Source organism: Parambassis ranga, chromosome 17 (assembly GCF_900634625.1).
Source record: "Parambassis ranga chromosome 17, fParRan2.1, whole genome shotgun sequence".
Taxonomy (NCBI): domain Eukaryota; kingdom Metazoa; phylum Chordata; class Actinopteri; family Ambassidae; genus Parambassis; species Parambassis ranga.
The window spans coordinates 16,317,896-16,336,072 of record NC_041037.1 but is presented as its reverse complement, the minus strand read 5'-3'; the positions used below and the strand labels follow the sequence as shown (position 1 = coordinate 16,336,072).

The window sequence follows — 18,177 nt, the reverse complement described above, 5'->3', positions numbered from 1 at the left end:
CCACACCTCGTATTGGAACGAACTCCTCCTAGGGTAATAATCTGCTAGACCTGGGATTTTGTCACATGGTTCTGAAGACATGGCTGTGCAAAAGTTATCAAAAACGCAGATCGCTGTTACACCGTGTGGGCGGGGCAACCCCACCAAGTTGACCCTTCGCCACCATAGAGAAAGCTGCTGTGTTTTTTGCTTTGTTCATTCTACCTGCCTCTTACTCTATCATGACATCAGCCCCTGTGCACCTTTTCATATCACCTCATCGTTACTCGTGCCGGTACAGCTGGGAGAGAGGTCGTGGGATGATAGGAGAGGCGGCGGCTGCTGGTCCCGTGGACCGCAAGGGCTGCGAGGGCCTGTCATCGCTGCTTGCAGCTTTAATTTTTATTTATTATTTCCTTTTTGTTTCAGTGGTACTACCATATATGGTCATTATTCTTAGCTCCTTTCCATTCTTTTCCAGGTCAACCACAACCAGCCGGCCCCTATCTGTGTGCGCACAGGCCACATCATGAGGGAGGCCTGAGTTACACAGCACATTTATTTGTAGAGCCATTTACAACACAAAAAAGTGACCAAAGTGCTGTCCAATAAAATTAAAATAAAACAATAAAGCAGTTTAAAGAACATAACTTTTTATCAGATACAATCAATGCTGCACTGAGACCAGCACCATGAGACAGAAACAGGTACACAAGACTTTAACCCTCACATTTATATCCCAAAGTTACACTGTTCATAATAGAAACTCAAAAACATCATCAGAACTTTTAGATTTACAGTACAGTCTTTATCTGATCAATACTTATACAGTAATCATATGTTATCATTGTGATCAATATTATGAAACACAAAAACAATATCAAATCAATAATCAGAAAAAGATGCTTATGTTCTTTTTCTGTCACTGAGGTCTGTTTATGTTGGACTTTGTTTTCTCTTCTTTCAAAGATGGCTGACTGTCTGCTGAGTCTGTATGTGGAGAATTCTTCCTGTTATAAATGTGATGAACTTTAACAAGCTGTTAAACCCTCACAGCTCCTTTATATAACTACACACATGTTATATTACTCTAAATCTGACTTTGCACAACTCAGCACTGTCTCCATAATCAAACGGTCCAAGTCCAGCATAGAGTGTGTGAGTGAATGTGGTCTGCACTCTGTGGAGGAGAGTCATGGTTTCAGAGACGCTGTAGAAGGACAGAAAACCTGCTCTGTGATCCAGGTACACTCCTACTCTGGAGGAAGGAGGACCTGAGACCACAGTTTTGATCTTGTTGTGATACAATTCACAACTGTTTTTGTGACAATATAATGACCAAGATTTATCATTGAATCCAAACGTCTCTGCTCTGCTGACATTCTTGTATGCGACTGCTACACCAACTCCTTCTCTCCACTCCACTTCCCAGTAACAACGTCCAGTCAGACTCTCTCTGCTCAGGACCTGACACCACCCAGTGAATCTGTCTGGATGACTTGGATAAGACTGTTGGTTTCTCGTGAATGCTACTTTTCTGTTCCCTTCAGATAATAACAGCCATGCGTTTGCTGTGTTTGGATCCAGTGTGAGTTCACATGAATACTTTAAAAATCCAGCTCTGGTCTTTGGCTCTGGTTCAGACAGTAAAACATCCACTTCAGTCAGTGAGATGTTTGTCCACATCTCACTCAGAATGTCCTGTAGTTTGTCTCTGAGCAAGCTCCTGTCACATCCTCAAAGTACCTCAGAGGGCAGATGTTGATGCTGGATGAGTGTGTAAACTTACTCAGTGCTGACAGTGAGCGGTAGTTGTGTAGAAAGTGGATGTGGTCCTCTGTGTGTGAGAGCTGCTCCAGCTCGGCAGCTTTCCTCTTCATCTCAGTGATCCTCTGCTCCAGCTTCTCCTGACGCACTTTGACTCGACTCACTTCAGTTTCCTGCTGGGATCTGACCTGCTGCTCCACATCAGAGCTTATTTTTTGGATCAGACAGATCAGCTCAGTGAAGATCTTCTGACTGTCCTCCACTGTTTTATCAGCAGAGAGACTGATGGCCTCCACCTGCTGTTGGAGCAGCTTCACATCTTTCTCTGCATCCTGGATTCCCTGCTGGAGTTGTAGTCTCGTTACCTGGAGCTCCTTCTGCTTCTCAGCCCTTTCTGCTGCAGCTGGGACTGTTTCATGGCCTTTATGTTCCTCCATTGTGCAGAGATAACAGACAGACTGCAGATCAGTGCGACAGAAGATCTTCATCACCTCATCATGATGAGAACAGATGTTCTCCTGGAGGTTCTTGGAGGGCTCCACCAGCTTGTGTTTCTTCAGTGGAGCTGCATCATAGTGAGGTTGGAGGTGTTTCTCACAGTAAGAGGCCAAACACTGCATGCAGGATTTGAAGGCTTTCAGCTTCCTGTTAGTGCAGACATCACAGGCCACATCTTCAGGTCCAGCATAGCAGTGATCAGCAGGAGCAGCTTGGAGTCCAGTCTTTTTCAGATCCTCCACTAACTCTGCTAACAGGATCTGTTTCACCAGGACAGGCCTCAGTGTGAAAGTGCTCCTGCACTGAGGGCAGCTGTGGATTCCCTTCCTGTCCTCTTCATCCCAGAAGCTTTGAATACAGTTCATGCAATAGCTGTGTCCACAGGGAACAGCCACCGGATCCTTCAGGAGATCCAGACAGATGGAACAAGAGAACCTCAGTGAATCCTGCTGATTTCTTTGCTGCGCCATTTCAGCTTCAGTTTCACTTTCTCATCAGGAAATAAAGGCGTGACTCAGCCTGTCATGTTTGCTTTCACATTCGCTGGCTGATCTGCAGCAGTAGTGCTGCTGAACTCTGGCACCATTAGGCCGATCCCTCAGCTGGCAGATCTGTGAAAGAGGAGGAAGCAGGAAATGTAGTGTCAGAGCTGCACTCTGTGTTGGAGAGAGAGGAGGGGCCATCAGTGGTTGTTTGAACAACAAAAAACGTGAGTCACATGACAGCCTTTATGTTCCTGCTTTGGCAGCACATTCAGCTTAATGTGCAGATTTAAAGCTGTGCTGTGTGTGAGCAGCTCCTCCTCCTTCATGCTGTTCTTTTTCCAGCAGATAATAAGCTTGGATCCAAACTAACAGAACTTAACATATTATAACTCTTTTCCTGCTGTTGGAAGCATCCTTGTTCATGGTCATCCTGTTCTGCATATGGAAGAGCTCACAAAGTGTCCCATGACTGGATCATGAAGATCATTTCAGACTTGTTTCTTTTCACTGTGGACATGAATGAAACAGTCTGAAGGGTTTTCTTTTGCTAACGTCCTCACAAGTATCATTCAGTACAAACGGCACTAAAATCTATTTTATTCCTCAGAAATATCAGCCAGCACTTACAGATCGAGGAAGTCATCAAGTAAGTAGTAGGATCCCTTTTTAATATACAAATAAGTACATTCTGCACATTTAGAATAAATAACACCAAAATAACACCTTCAATATCACTTTCTTATAATGTAACATTGATATTTACTATATATTTACTATTTACTTACTTTGGTCAAGTTGGCTAAAAGAGACAAACATGATCAATATGATAAAGTCCAAATCCTTATGAGTTGTTCTCAGCTGTAATGAACATTCTGTGTTCTGTGTCATGCCTGAATGTCCTATTACTTTATATTTCATGTAGAAATAATACAGTGAGTATACAAAAAGTCCAGTAACAGTCAACATGTCTTCCTTTCTCAGACTAATGCACCCAAGCAGCTCTCACATATTGATTAGACTTCCCAATCACGTATTGATCCACATATGCACACCTGCCAATACAATGTCAAACCTGGACTGATTCTTCTTCTGTAACAGCAGTCATCAGTTAGAACAGTCTGTCTGATCAATCACTTTAAACTGCAGTCTCTGGCCTCTCTGATACCTGGCTTCATAACTGCAGCCAACAGGATCACATGGTACACTGTGCTGCTGAGAGCAGCTTCTGCTGCTGCAGAGGCTGCTCTGACAGCATGCATGTTGCAGGATAGCTGGATGAGCAGATAACAGGCTAACTCTCTCACTGAGGTGAGCTCACAGACTGTATATTGAAGATATACGAGGGCGCCCCCTGTGTGCAGGGTGCTGTACCTTAGCTTTCACCCATGGCCAGAAAGCTCCACCGTTCTTTCCATTGCCACAGTGACATGCTGCTCCTGGACTTTGGATGTTTTCAGATGTGACATTTTGAAATGTTTGGTTGTCACTTCCTGGTCACATGTGAAACTGTCAGAGATAGTTATCAGGAGGTGAGTGGGTTCACTCCTCCTCTGTTTCCATCACCAGAAAACAAAGTTTAGTTCAGCTCCAAAATTATGTAACCAACCAATAATTTAATATCAAGGCGACTGATCATCTACCATTAGAGACTGAGGCTGTGGACGAGGCAGGTGCTGGAAAAAAGTCTGATTATCTGATCATTCTATGGTGTGTTTGATGATACATCACTTTATGATCACTCCTTGAACATTGATAGGAGAGCTGGTCAGACAGAACAACTACACCATAAGAATGACACCATTTTTCTCTCGGACCGCCCGTTGTGCAGCTCTCTCGGACACATGGCCCGGGCAGAACTTTTTCTCTCAAGGCTGTGCGTCAACCATGCTGTGATTGGTCGGAATTTATTGTGGGCGTGATGAATGTGGAGAAGCACAAGAGCTTCTTCAGGTGCAGAACACACAGACAGAAGGAGGAAGTACAACGACGATGGACAGTTTAGATGAGCAGCTGGCAAACAGCTCCTGGAAGGAGAAACACGGCGCACAGAGGAGAGTGTCTGTCCAAAAGGTGGCGATAAAAACTAATCCCAGTATTGATCACGGCGTTACAGTGGCTGGACGCACACATTACACACCAGGAGACGGGATGTATTATTGCAGACAGTCATCCACACGTTCACAGAATTAAACTCACACAGACCAGAGGTCTGCTACAGTCAGCTACACTAACCTTCTATCTATTGTCATGCTATACGCCCTCTTCCCTGAGCATTATCAGCTCATTAGGCCAGGTAACCACGACAATGCTCACTACTTGCAATACAATTGTCAACCTTTTGTGTGTGACGTGAGCTGTGTAGGGCTGTATGCACACACTTCTCGCAGAGTATGGTACCTTCGTGCCGAAACAAACTATTTTTTTTTCTCATACCACCCATGGAGCGAGTTCTTTGTTCTGGTGCCGTATGGAACAGCCTTTATACTAATTTTCTCTTTTACTTCATCTTACTTTACTTCACTTATTAAGACTTACAATCTGCCTCTTACAATTTGAATTCTAAAACACCATACCCATCACAGTGACTACTTAATTTAGATTGCCCAATGTGCAGAATTTGGTTAAACAGGTTCTGCGTACCTTTTTTTATTGTGGTCACCAGTAGTCACTCAGTCAGGCAAGATGTCATTTGACCCACACTCCTTCCAAATCCCGGACGAGCCCCCATATTGTCAGGGATGAAATCCCATTATTTCTTCTGATCACCTCCCAAGTTGGTTTACGAGGAAGGAGCGGATAAATTCCGGTCTCAAGATTACAATTTATTGAACGAGGCAGATTCTGAGTCACAGAGCTCTGGGTTGTTGCAAACAAAGAACCGAACAAGAACAACACAAGAACAGAACAACCAACAACAACGAACAACCATGCAGCAACAACGAACAATGAAACAACCACTAGACATAGAATTCACACATTGATATACCACAGGGGCGTTCCTGCCCCCCCTGCAGACCCTGGTCATACAGCAAATAGACCATTAGTGTTTATTCCCTAATAAGGTAAAGCTTCAATTCCTTAAATCTTATAAGTCGTGAGTCCGATCTAGAGGTGACCATAAACTCGGCACCCGGGAGAAAAACATTCCTTTAGAATCTGGCTTTTATCAGGTCAAAGGTGCTGCTGTCCTTGAATCCTGTCCTTGTCTGAATTTGTGCTCCAACTGGAGCTCTCTCCAGAGTGCAGAAAAACAACTGATCTCATCTGCCACAGCCAGTGGAACGGTTCACTAAATCCACGGTTCGGTTCGTATCACGGTTCTAAGGTCATGGTTTTCGGTTCGGTTCACATTGTTGAGGTTTTTTCTACTTTTAACACTCTGGAAATACCAGATGAGCATAAAATATATATCCTAATTATCCAACATTCAACATATTTAAGAATTAGTTCAGTGTTTCCCCATCATCAGGTCAAGTCAATTTCATTTCTTTTTAATTTCTATATAGCACCAGATGTTCTTTTATTAAACACACTAAACAGCTCATGTTATTTATCTTATTTGCATGGCAGCATGTCCTTTCTGTCTGCATGGTTGTGTTTTCAATTCACCACTGCTGTCTGCGCACAGAGGCACGATGTACACACACAGACACATGCACACACACACACACACAGAGACACACAGACACGTGTGCGCACATACTCCCACGTCGGACAGAGAACGACATGCTAGTTGGATAGACTGAACTCTAAGATTACGCTAAGCTATGCAATGCTAACAGTACTGATGTCTGTGGTTTTATTTTTATTTTTGCCATTGAAATATATTATTTACATCCCGCTCTATAAGCATTGAAGGGACCAGCGGCAGCTTTGCGCACGATTGGACACAGAGTGCTGTGGGTCTCTCTGTTCTGCCTGCAGCTGAACCTGCTGCGTGAAGTTATAGAGACTGACTGGCTGTGAGTGCGTTGAGGAGAGTAGCTGACTGCAGAATGATAAGTGCTTTCACGTCAGTCTTCAAACGTCACCAGAGAGAGTCACTAGTTGCTTTTGATTAAAAAAAGTTGGAGACGCCAAGTTGCCAACACTCGTCTCAATGCTGTGGCCTTCCTGTATGACTTGATGCGCATGTCCAGGACCGAACAGAACACGCGCCCCTAACTGAAACACGTGTACCAAACTGTTTCCTGAACCGTCCCACCCCTAATGTATACATGTCTCCATGGTGTTGTGAAGTGCTTTGATGATAAGAGTTCTATTCACAGTGTGTCTTAGCACTTAGCAACACAGGCAACAAACACAGAGAAAATATAAAGTCTGCAAAGTCAACATGACTCAAAAAGACCGGGCTGTAGTCTTCAAGGAGCTCCTCGAGCAGGAGCTTTTCTGTGACGCCATCATCAAGGTGGAGGAGGTTGACTTTCCCATCCACAGAGTCATCATGTCGAGCTGCAGTTACTTCAGGTAACTGCAGGATTATCTCAATTTTAAACAAGTTTGATTGCTGCAGCTGAAGCATTGCTTTGAACGCTGATGTGAAGGATTGCTCTGAATTGCTGGAGAATCTGCAATCTGAATTTAATTTGCTGAAACACTTAAGAATTTGAAAAGATGAAGCTCTTATTTTGAAAAGTAGAAAATCTTTGAATATTAAGAAGATATGAAAAAGAAACAGCTGAACACAAGAACAGTATGAAGTCATGACCTTAAAGAATAGCCTGTGTATACACCATATGAAAGGTCTGAGGCTGGAATAATACCATAAGACTATAAGAAGCACAGGCTGATTTGAATGAGGAAAAGTAGTATACAGCTGAAGGATGATCAAAAATCTGACACATATAATGCTTAAAGTCTGATAAAGACTACAAATATGGCTGCTTTGTATGCCTCTGTGTGTCAGCCTGTCACCATGGTAACAGCCATGTAACCTCAAAAACCACTCCAACTTTGAGAGCCTGGCGCGCGGAAATAATTCGGAATTAGAAAATTCTGAATACAAGTTTGATAGAGCAACATCTAATGAGCGTTTTAAGACTAAAATGGAGTCTGTAGCATGAAGTTTGTAGGAGGAGATACGTTTGGCAGATGACCTTCGTTGAAGGGCTCTCTCATAGACTGCATTAACATTGCAGTCTATGAGAGAGCTTTTGAATTTTTATTAATATTTCAAAAACAAAACATATTTGAACACATCCGAATACAAGTTTAATAGCCCTTGAAGAGCTGAACAGAATGATGTTTGTGTAGCTGAAAGCATGTGGAACTAGTTGACAGAGTCAGAGTTGAAAGTGGTTTTGAAGGCTCCTCCATAGACTCTCATGTTAAAAATTATACCGAAATTGCTTAATATTCGAAAAATTTGCAACTTGAAGTTGACCCGGAATGATGATATAAAATGAAGATACGCTGCGCCAAAAAACGTACGGAAGAATAAGAAAGAAGATAGAAGAAAGAGGGTGACGAACAAGAATTTGATTGCTGCAGCAATCAAACTAATGTTTTAGTAACCTTTACGTAGGGAGACAAAAACAAGGATTTGTTGTAGTTTATGATGTGAGTGTTGGAGATTATTCACTGCAGTCTTGTTTTTATAGCTTACAGTGTTTCAGTGTGTTTGCTGATATTGTTGTGAGGACTAGTCAACTGTGGGAGAAAATGTTGTCAGCCTGACCTCATAAAGAAAGCAGCAGCAGTCCTTAATGTTTGAACATAACAAAAACAACCGGTGAACAAGTGTGTGTTAATTGGCCCCAGGTGGGACTTGGATGATATGACATGTTTGACATGTTGACATTAAAGCATCTAATAGTGATTTCTCCCTCTATAGGCTCAAACGTATCTTATCTTAAACTTAAACTTGATGTATAGTTTGGAAGTCATAGGTGAATCAAAAATACTTTATTGATCCCAGGGGGAAATTGCTTGCATTTCAGGTCCTCCATGTATACTCAAAAAAACAGGTTAGAAATATAAAATACGGTAAAGTAGTAAGAGTAGAATAAAAATAAAACCTAATAAAATTCTAAACATTAAAAACATTCAAGTAAAATCCAGGCAAGTGAAGACTGATAATACAACTTATACTGTGTGCAGTAAAATCTTGTCTACAATAAATCTAATATGGATATAATTACAAGACAGTGTGTTAGATCAGATTGTCTGATATCAGAAGGAGGAGTTGTACAGTTCTGATCAGTTTATTGAGTCTGCAAACAAAATGGCACTGGCAACCACAGACTCATAAAAAATCCTCAGCATAGTCCGACAGATGTTAAAGGACCAGAGCCTCCTCAGAAAATAGAGGCGGCTCTGACCCTTCTTGTAGAGGGCAGTGTTTTTAGTCCAGTCAAGTTTATTGTCCAACACCACTCCCAGGTTTTGTAAACCTCAACAATGTCCACACACTGCCCACCGATGGAAACTGGAGCCACGTGTGTCTCGGTCCTCCTCAGGTCCACAACCAGCTCCCTTGTCTTTGCCACATTGAGCAGCAAATGGTTCTGCTCACACCATGTGACAAAACTGTCCACCACAGTCACACATCCCACTATGGCAGAGTCATCAGAAAACTTCTGAAGATTACATGAGTCTGTCTGGTAGCTGAAGTCAGAGGTGTCTTGTAGATAATGTTACAGCATTCAGATTTAGACCTTTAACTAGACTTGAATAAAGTTACCCATAAATCCACCAGTGACTTAGTGACTAATTTTAGTATCTGTTTTAAAAACTGAAATGCATAAAAGTGGTGTACAATGTTGTGGAACTTTTTCTGTGTCTTTCAGAGCTCTCTTCACACGCTCGTCTGAAGCTGACAAGAAAGTCTACAGTATCCCTGACATATCCTCAGACATGATGGAGCTTATCATTGAGTTTGCATACACCGGCTCTGTAAACGTGACAGAGTCCAATGCACGGAGGCTTTTCATGGCAGCTGATTCCCTTGATATAGTGGAGCTGGTGCAAATATGCTGCAACTTTTTTGAAAAGCTGCTCTGCCCACACAACTGCATCGGCATCTGGCAGTTCACAAAAAACGACCTCGCCCCTGAACTGCACCTCAAGGCTTTCCACTATGTCCTCAGTCACTTTGAGGAAGTGGCTTTCAGCGAAGAGTTCCTGCAGCTCTCGGCCCAGGATGTCAGTGACATCATCAGTCAAGACAACCTCACTGTGAGACAGGAGGCAGCTGTGTTTGAGGCCATCATTCGGTGGATCACACATGAGCCTCAGGAACGAGAAAGATACGCAGCTTTTCTCTTGTCAGAGGTACTTTATATTATACATTATACCTCAGCCCAATAGAGGGTTATCAGTTATTATATGTGCTCCATGTCATGATGATGACGGCCAGTACAGCCATCCTTTACCCTTTTATAGGCCAGAAAGTGCAATATCATCTATTCTGATGAGTGATAAATAGAAAGCAGCACAGACTACCTGGGTGACGCATTGTGCTCATGTGCATGCTGGTCTTCTGGGTGACTCTGAAAATGGAGGAGAATTTATGCAAATCATCATCTTTTCCAGAACCTTACCAAGCATTTGTGGTGTGACAACCTACCTATGAAAGAGCAAGAAATGAAAATATAAGAAAATGAAACAAAAGTTACTAAACCTGCTGTTAAAGCTGGGCGCTGGCACAAGCAATTATAATAATTTATTATTAGTTAGTATTGTTCTTCACCCTCTTTCTTCTTCTCTTTCATATTCTTCTGTACGTTTTTTGGCGCAGCGTATCTTCAGCATACATTGACGATTTCAGCCATTCAACTCAAAATGTTCATCTCACAGAGGACATTCCGGGTCAACTTACAAATAATAATTAACATGAAATAAGATAAAAATAAGGTAAATAAGATAAGGTCAAGTAAACAAGGTAAACCATGTAAACTAAAAGTAAGGCTATAAATTGACATGACATAACAGACATACAATGAACAGAACAGAACATGAGTGGTGGTTGTAATGGCAAACATAGATCCTTATATGAATGAGTGTAACAGTGTAACAGGTACCACGGTGAGGTGGTAGTAGTGTGCAAGTAGTGCAAGATGGAGGTAAACAGTGCAAATAGTCATCATTATGCAGTGACTATACTAAAGTGTCCTTGTTAAGTGACACAGAGCAGTGTATTAATTACAGTTCAACAGACCAACAGCAGAGGGGAAGAAGCTGTTCTTGTGGCGTGAGGTTCTGGTCCGAATAGATTTATTGTTTTATTGTTTGTTATTGGGAACCATGGTTTTTTATGTATTTTTATTTATTCTGACACAGACTGTTAAGTTATATCCTCTTTATTCTCTGTATTGCTGTAGGTCAGGCTGAGCATGATGCATACAGAGTACATACAGAGTCATGTGCTGTCCAATAAGCTGGTGACAGACAACTTGAAGTGCCAGGCCATCCAGGTCATCGGATACAAAGACAGAATCCTCGGTCGGCCTCGTCTGCCTTCTGCCATCCTATTGGCCATTGGAGGCTTGAAGAGCAGCATGGCTCTAACTAATGTAATCGAGGCATTTGACGTCCGTGCAAATCACTGGATGAACATACCACACCTTTCTGAGCCTCCTCGCAGCTTTCATGGTGCAGCCTACCTCGGTGGGTATGTCTACTGTGTTGGTGGCTTTGACCAGGTGTTGATGGTCACCAATACTGTGCTCAGGTTTGACCTGAGCACACGGACATGGCAAGAGGTGGCATCAATGAACTATCGCCGCACTTGTGTGAGCGTGACTGTGCTGAACGGGTGCATCTACGCCATGGGAGGCTGTGATGGGCACACACGTCTCAGCAGTGCTGAGTTCTACCAGCCAGAAACCAACCAGTGGCTTGAAATTGCACCCATGCATGAGCAGAGGAGCCACGCCAGCTGCACAGCACTCAACGGCAAGGTGGGTGGAACACAATGGAACATAACAGAGAACAGAAAGATTTGTTTACAAAACACTGCTGCCAGTTTGAGCCAACAAAAATGACAATTTCTTATGTTTGTATTCAGATCTACATATGTGGTGGATCTGACTGGATTCAGCACCTGCAAACAGCAGAGTGCTACAACCCAGAGACCAACCAGTGGACCCTGATCTCTCCCATGAGCAGCCGGCGCAGTGGAGTAGGAGTCATTGCATACGACAACCATGTTTATGCAGTACGTGCATGAAAGAAATGTGTGACCAGTTTTCATCAGCGGTTAAAAGCGGCTAGTTTTTTATGTGACAATTGAATTGATAAGTGATGCAGCTTCTTCTCATCTTTGACTCCAAAGGTTGGTGGCTTCGATGGAACAGCCTATCTGCAGACCGCTGAGGTCTACAACCCTCACACCAACACCTGGCGCAACGTGTCCTCCATGAAGACCCCCCGCCACAACTTTGGCATTGAAGTAGTTGAGGGCCGGCTCTTTGTTGTTGGGGGCTTCAATGGCATCACCACCACCTCTAGTGTTGACTACTATGACAGTGAGACCAATGAGTGGTCTCAGGCCTGCAACATGGGCGTCGGCCGCATCGCTCTGAGCTGCTGTGTGCTTTCTGGTCTTCCCAACATGGCCGACTACACCATCCCTCGTGATTTACTGTAAATCTTGTATAAATAACCTGCTCTGGTGCTAAAAAATGCTCTGGTGTGGTCTATCTTTTTTCCATAGACACTTGACTGGTTGCACCACACAATCAGCCTCACCATTAGTTTGTGGGTAGCGAGGGCTGCTCATGACGTGTGTGAAGCAGCTCTCTTTTGCAACTTTTTGCCAGGGCCTGTCAGGGACTTGGGATTGTGTGAGGAGCTCTCTGTACTGTGTTCTGTATCTCTGACACATTTCACATCTGTCCACTGTCTCTTGAATTTTCGCAGAGATCCCTGGCCACCATACTGAAGCCTGAGCTCTGGCGTGGGATTTGGAGATTGCTTGGTGACCTTCATTGAGTTTGTGCATTATTTCATCTCTGAGGGTCTGAGGGATGACTATTCTCTCACTCTTCATCAGAAGGCATCCCGTGAGATACAGCTCTGCTCTAACTTGCCAGTAGGGTGCAATTCTTGAACTCACTCGGTGTTTCTGTGGCCATGCCGTCTGACAGTAGTGTGCCACCATTTTGCACGTCTCATCAGTTTGTTGTGCTTGTTTAATTTCTGCCAGCCTTGTGTCCATAGCAGGGAGTGAAGACACAACAGCATCCACAAACCCCTGGACTTCTTTTTTAAGCTGTAGCTGTAGGTCATCAGCAGATGGAGTGTCAGTTAGTGGAGCTCTGGACAATGTATCAGCAGTGATGAGGTTTTTTCCTGGCACGTGAACAATGTGGTAATCATACCTGAGCAGTCTCAGTCGAAATCTTAACACCCTGGGAGGGAGGTCATCCAGACCTCTTGCGCTTAACAGAGGAACCAAGGGCTTATGATCAGTGTGAAGTGAAGCCCTTGCAGGTAGGATGTTAGTCTTTCACATGCCCACGTTACAGTGCCTCCTTTTCAATTTGTGCATAGCACTTTTCTGTGTCTGTCAGTCCTCTTGAGATATATGTGACAGGTTGCCAAGAGTTGTCTGCTTGCTTCTGTGTGAGGATGGCACCTTTTCCATATGGTGATGCATCTGCTGCCACTTTTGTCTCTGCTGTGTTTGAGTACTGAGCAAGAGCCTTCGGAGAGCTCAGCGCACTTTTCAGTTTTTCGAATGCTGTTTGTTGTGGTTCTCCCCAGACCCACTGATTTTTCTCTCTTAGTAGGTCTTTGAGTGGCATGGTGATGGTTGCCATCTAAGGCACAAACATATGTGTGCATGTACACACATGCACAGACACACAGAGACACACAGACATACAAACACAGACACTTGTGCGCACATACTCCCACCGTCGGACAGAGAACGACACGCTAGTCGGATAGACTGAACTCTGTGACTACGCTAGGCTAAGCTAACGGTGCTGAGTCCGTGGTTTTCTTTTTATTTTTGCCATTGAAATATATTATTTACATCCCGCTCCGTGAGCATTGAAGGGACCAGCGGCAGCTTTGCGCACAATTGAATGCAGAGTGCTGTGGGTCTCTCTGCTCTGCCTGCAGCTGAAACTGCTGCTTGAAGCTACAGTGACTGACCAGCTGTGAGTGTTTTGAGGCGGGGGAGGAGCTCACGGCTGCTGCTTGTCAAGGAGAGTAGCCTGACTGCAGAATGATACGTGCTTTCACGTCAGTTTTCAAATTTTTTAGTTTTCAGTTGCTCTGTCAGGCCATGGCGCAGTCAAAACAAAGCAAACTGTTTACAGCAGCTGCCATTATCCACAAGACGCGTCATTATGACAAGTGAAATGCTTTTGTAAAATGATGGATCTTCAGCTGGTTAAATGGTCATTACACCCTGCATTCACTGTGTTGGTGCACAAACGCTACAAGCTCCTTAAAGCGGACAATGACAGCTTACAGTCTGATGTGTTTATATATAGAGAGAATATTTGATTCTCTGTCAGGGGAAATGCTGATATGATTCTTATTTTAGCCTCAGAACTGTTCAGCTTGTGTTCAATGGCCACATTTGATCCTGGACATGGATACACACACATCTTTGAAATCTTCTACCAGTCAGTCTGTTGGGACCAGCACTCTGTTCTCCTGTGTGTCCATTTTGGCATATTTATTTTTATAAATCATAATTATAATAATCATAATAAACATGTTTCTCTGAAATCGAACATCCTCTTTGCTGCCTGGGCCCTCAGTATTATAACTGCTTGATAGTTTAAGCAGTTTCAGCATTGAGCAGGATGCTCAGAACTGCAACTGACTCTCATTCATTCTCTGATTAAAAAACAAAAACATCATTATGGTTTATTTCACGAGGCATTTTGTTCTTCTCAGTGTCCTGGCTGTCTGCCTGAAAAATACTTTCATAAAAAGATGTTTATCAAAGCTCGGTGAATGAGTGGGCGTGGTTGCTATGACTGACAGGTCTCGCCTCCAATCACTGACGGGAAGCCGGAAGTACACCGAGTAACACCGGGCCATAGAGACTTTACTGCGAAAGTTGATGATCTATGCCGTTTTCCAGGTTCACTTTTAATAAAAAAAATACAAATTAATCGGCCAACAAAGACCTTCACCAGATGATATTTGGAGCAGGAAACCAGCACATTCATTTTAACGGCCGGAATTAGCATCAACAGCGGCGCAGAAGCTGGAAGTGTTTGTTGTTTGGCGCCTGGCTGTCACAATTGGTCTAAATGTCCTTAATTTGGAGGAACTGCTGATGGCTTTAAAAGCAAAGGACCAGTTGCTTCAACTATTTCACCTGGCTGCTGATGGTGTTGTGAAGAGCAGGCCTGAAGGAGGAGTTTAACCTTTGGCTCACCGAGGCTATAAGTAGAGGACTGAGTGCAGGTGTGAGCCCCTTCTCCTCCACTCACCTGCAGCAGGCTCCACCAACAACAACAACAACAACAACAACTGTTCGTCTGTGTACCTACGTGAGTTTTGTTTGAAGATGCATCACTTTACAGGCATTGCTGAATGCCTAAATGTGAGTTATATTAAGATATTGATCATTTCTGTTTAAGTTAATACATTGTATATTTCCTTTGTTTAGAGAAACCAGCTTCTGTTGTTGTCCCTACTCCTACCAAATATGCATCAAACACAATAAATTCCTCTGGTGCTTCACTGTGTCTGACCGCACAACCTTAGTGTTCATCCTCTGTCCTTGGAATCAGACAGACAGTTTTCAAGTTGTGACCGTCAGAATGTGGGTTTTTTAATGCCAACTAGCCGCTTTGCTAGCTAGCTATCATGGGTTAGCTTCTGTTTGTAGTCTGCACTTTAATACCAGTACATTTATTAGAGAGAGATTTAAAAGAAATTAATTTCACAAATGATCTAGGATATGGTATTTTAGTGTCCCTTTATTTTTTGAGCAGTGTAGTTTGTGTCATTTAGCTCCCACAAACCATTAATTAAATTAAGAAATCTTTATTAGTCCCACAATGGCAGCCCAGCAAAGAGCACCATACACCACACAAATGCACACACACTATGCAGGTAAAGTGCCTTGCCCAAGGACACACAACAGTGACTAAGGAGGAGTTGGGATCGAACCACCAACCTTCCGGTTATTGGACAACCCTGCTCTACCACTGAGTCACAAAATGTGTTCCCTGACCGGGAATCGAACCCGGGCCGCGGCGGTGAGAGCGCCGAATCCTAACCACTAGACCACCAGGGACTGCTCCCCCCCTTCTTTCCGATGGTGACAGCCATTTCTCTGGGAGATGCAGTTCTGCTCACCATGGATGGTAAGTAAGTCTCTAGTAAGTAGTGTTTTATTGAATAAATGATAACACAGCCACAGTGTGTGTGGGAGGAACTGTGTATGTCTTCATGCTGTGTCTTCAGTGTGACAGAATGGCTCCACCTGCTGGACGCACCCAGTTAATGCAGTAAAATCAGCATGCTCAAAGTGCATTTAGAGGACTGGTTGGTGATCATCAACAGTCTGAGCTGTCACACACAGAAGTATCAACAGTAATGATCAAAGTGTGTGATTACTTTGATTCTTTTCTCTGAGTCCACTGTAAAATGTCAGAAACAGTCACAGCTCCTGGATTCACATGATTGTTGGAGTTGAACAGTTCAGAGCCAAAGAGTCCAGTTTACTGTCACATATGAAAAAGAACTTTTCACAAGTAGCTTTAAAAACTCTCTATTGTCTGATCATTGAACTGACTGATGGCTGCAGCTCTTCATGTACAGTGGTATGCAAAGGTCTGGGCACTCCTTAGGAAAATCACTGCAGCAGTTTGTGACTTGCTGTGCTGCAGCAGCAACTTCATGTTAACTCATGTTAAACCTTTAGAAACAGAAACATTACAGCAGTGAGTGAGTCATTTGTTTTGGGACAACAGAAACATTTTTATGTGCATTTGAACAGAAACAGGCATGTGCATAAATGTGTGCACCCCACAGAAATAATTCCATAAATATTTAGTTTTGCTGCAGTAACAGCCTCAGCTTTAACAAGGTCTCCAGTATCTGTGTTAGCCACACACACCCAGAACATGATGGACCCTCACCAAATGTCACAGTAGGCAATAAGTTCTTCTCATGGAGTTCAATGTGTGTTTTACACCATGCATACCTCCTCTGGTTTGACCAAATAACTCTATTATTATAGTATTTCTTTCCCAAAATGCTTCTCTCTTGTCCAGATGTGCTTTTGCATACCTCATGAGACTCGTCTTGTGATGAACACTCAGGAAAGGCTTTTTGTGCATCACCTTTCCAGTGAGCTTTTCCTGGTGTAAAGTACACTGGATTGTGGAACGATGAACAGCGACACCAACTACCAGGTAGTTTGTGGCTGCTCTGTGATCATTCTAACCATCCCTCGCTTGTGCCCCTCCTGTATTTGTTAGCCAGCAGTTAGCTATGTGAAATAGTCTTTTTATGTAATAGATTCCACCTGTCTTTGCAACTAAAGATCTAACGAGCCAATCAAAGCAGGTCTGTGCTGCAGCCTGTCATCTATAATTCTACAGGTCGTTCTCATTAATGTGATTAAGAGTGCCCAAATGTATGCACATGCCCGTTTCTGTTTAAATGCACATAAAAATGCTTCTGTTGGGCCAAAACACATGACTCACTCACTACTGTAATGTTTCTGTTTCTAAAGGTTTAACATATGTTAACATGAAGCAAGTGACAAACTGCTGCAGTGATTTTCCTAAGGGGTGCCCAAACCTTTGCATACCACTGTATATTGAACTCAGGTGCGTCCATTTCTTCTGATCATCCTTCAGATGGTTCCACACCTTCATCTGAGTCCAGCTGTGTTTGATGATACTGATTGTACTTGATTAGGAAAGACACATACCTGTCTGTATAAGACCTTACAGCTCACAGTGCATGGTAGAGGAAAAACAAAAGGGAAAGTGGATGGTGACCACAGTTTCAAAGATGGACACAGCAGTATAGGCTGCTCAAAAAATAAAGGGAACACATGAGCTGCACTACCTGAGCAGCTTGTGTGGGTTGTAGACACCGCCTCATGCTACCTCTAGGGCTGAGAGCACTGACAAAATGCAAAAGTGATCAAACATCAGCAGAAAGGATGAGAGCAGAGAAACGGTCTGTGGTCAGCACCTGCAGAACCTCTCCTTTATAGGGCTGTCTTGATAACTGCCTCATTTCCACCTGTTGTCTGTTCCATTTGCACAACAGCAGCTGAAACTGATCCTAACTGGACAGGCTGATTTCACAGAAGTGTGACTGACCTGGAGTTACATTGTGTTCTTTAAGTATATGCGGGTTCTGACTGTGTTGTTTGGACTGGTGCTTGTGACTGTGTTCTCCTCCTCCTGGGGGAGGTTCTTGTCTTCTAGAGTAGCTGGGCATGGTTTCCTAGTGGCTGGTGGCGGGCACACGGGTAGCTCATTTACTCTTCATAATTTTAGTGTTT

The 18,177-nt window shown here is 43.4% G+C and overlaps 1 protein-coding gene, 1 non-coding gene and 1 pseudogene across 2 annotated transcripts; 1 reads left to right on the top strand and 2 right to left on the bottom strand.

Moving 5' to 3' along the window:
- Window positions 1-709: 709 nt before the first annotated feature.
- LOC114449441 (tripartite motif-containing protein 16-like) lies at window positions 710-2,725 on the bottom strand (annotated as a pseudogene).
- Window positions 2,726-7,167: 4,442 nt separating this feature from the next.
- Window positions 7,168-12,303, top strand: LOC114449442 (kelch-like protein 10; the record flags this gene model as incomplete). The annotated part of the gene is made up of 5 exons (XM_028427120.1): window positions 7,168-7,196; window positions 9,518-10,001; window positions 11,051-11,629; window positions 11,737-11,886; window positions 12,004-12,303. Coding segments are annotated over exons 1-5 (1,536 nt in total), but the record flags the coding sequence as incomplete, so codon positions are not given.
- Window positions 12,304-15,873: 3,570 nt separating this feature from the next.
- trnae-cuc (transfer RNA glutamic acid (anticodon CUC)) lies at window positions 15,874-15,945 on the bottom strand. The gene has a single exon. It is a non-coding gene; the product is annotated as a tRNA-Glu (tRNA).
- Window positions 15,946-18,177: the final 2,232 nt, after the last annotated feature.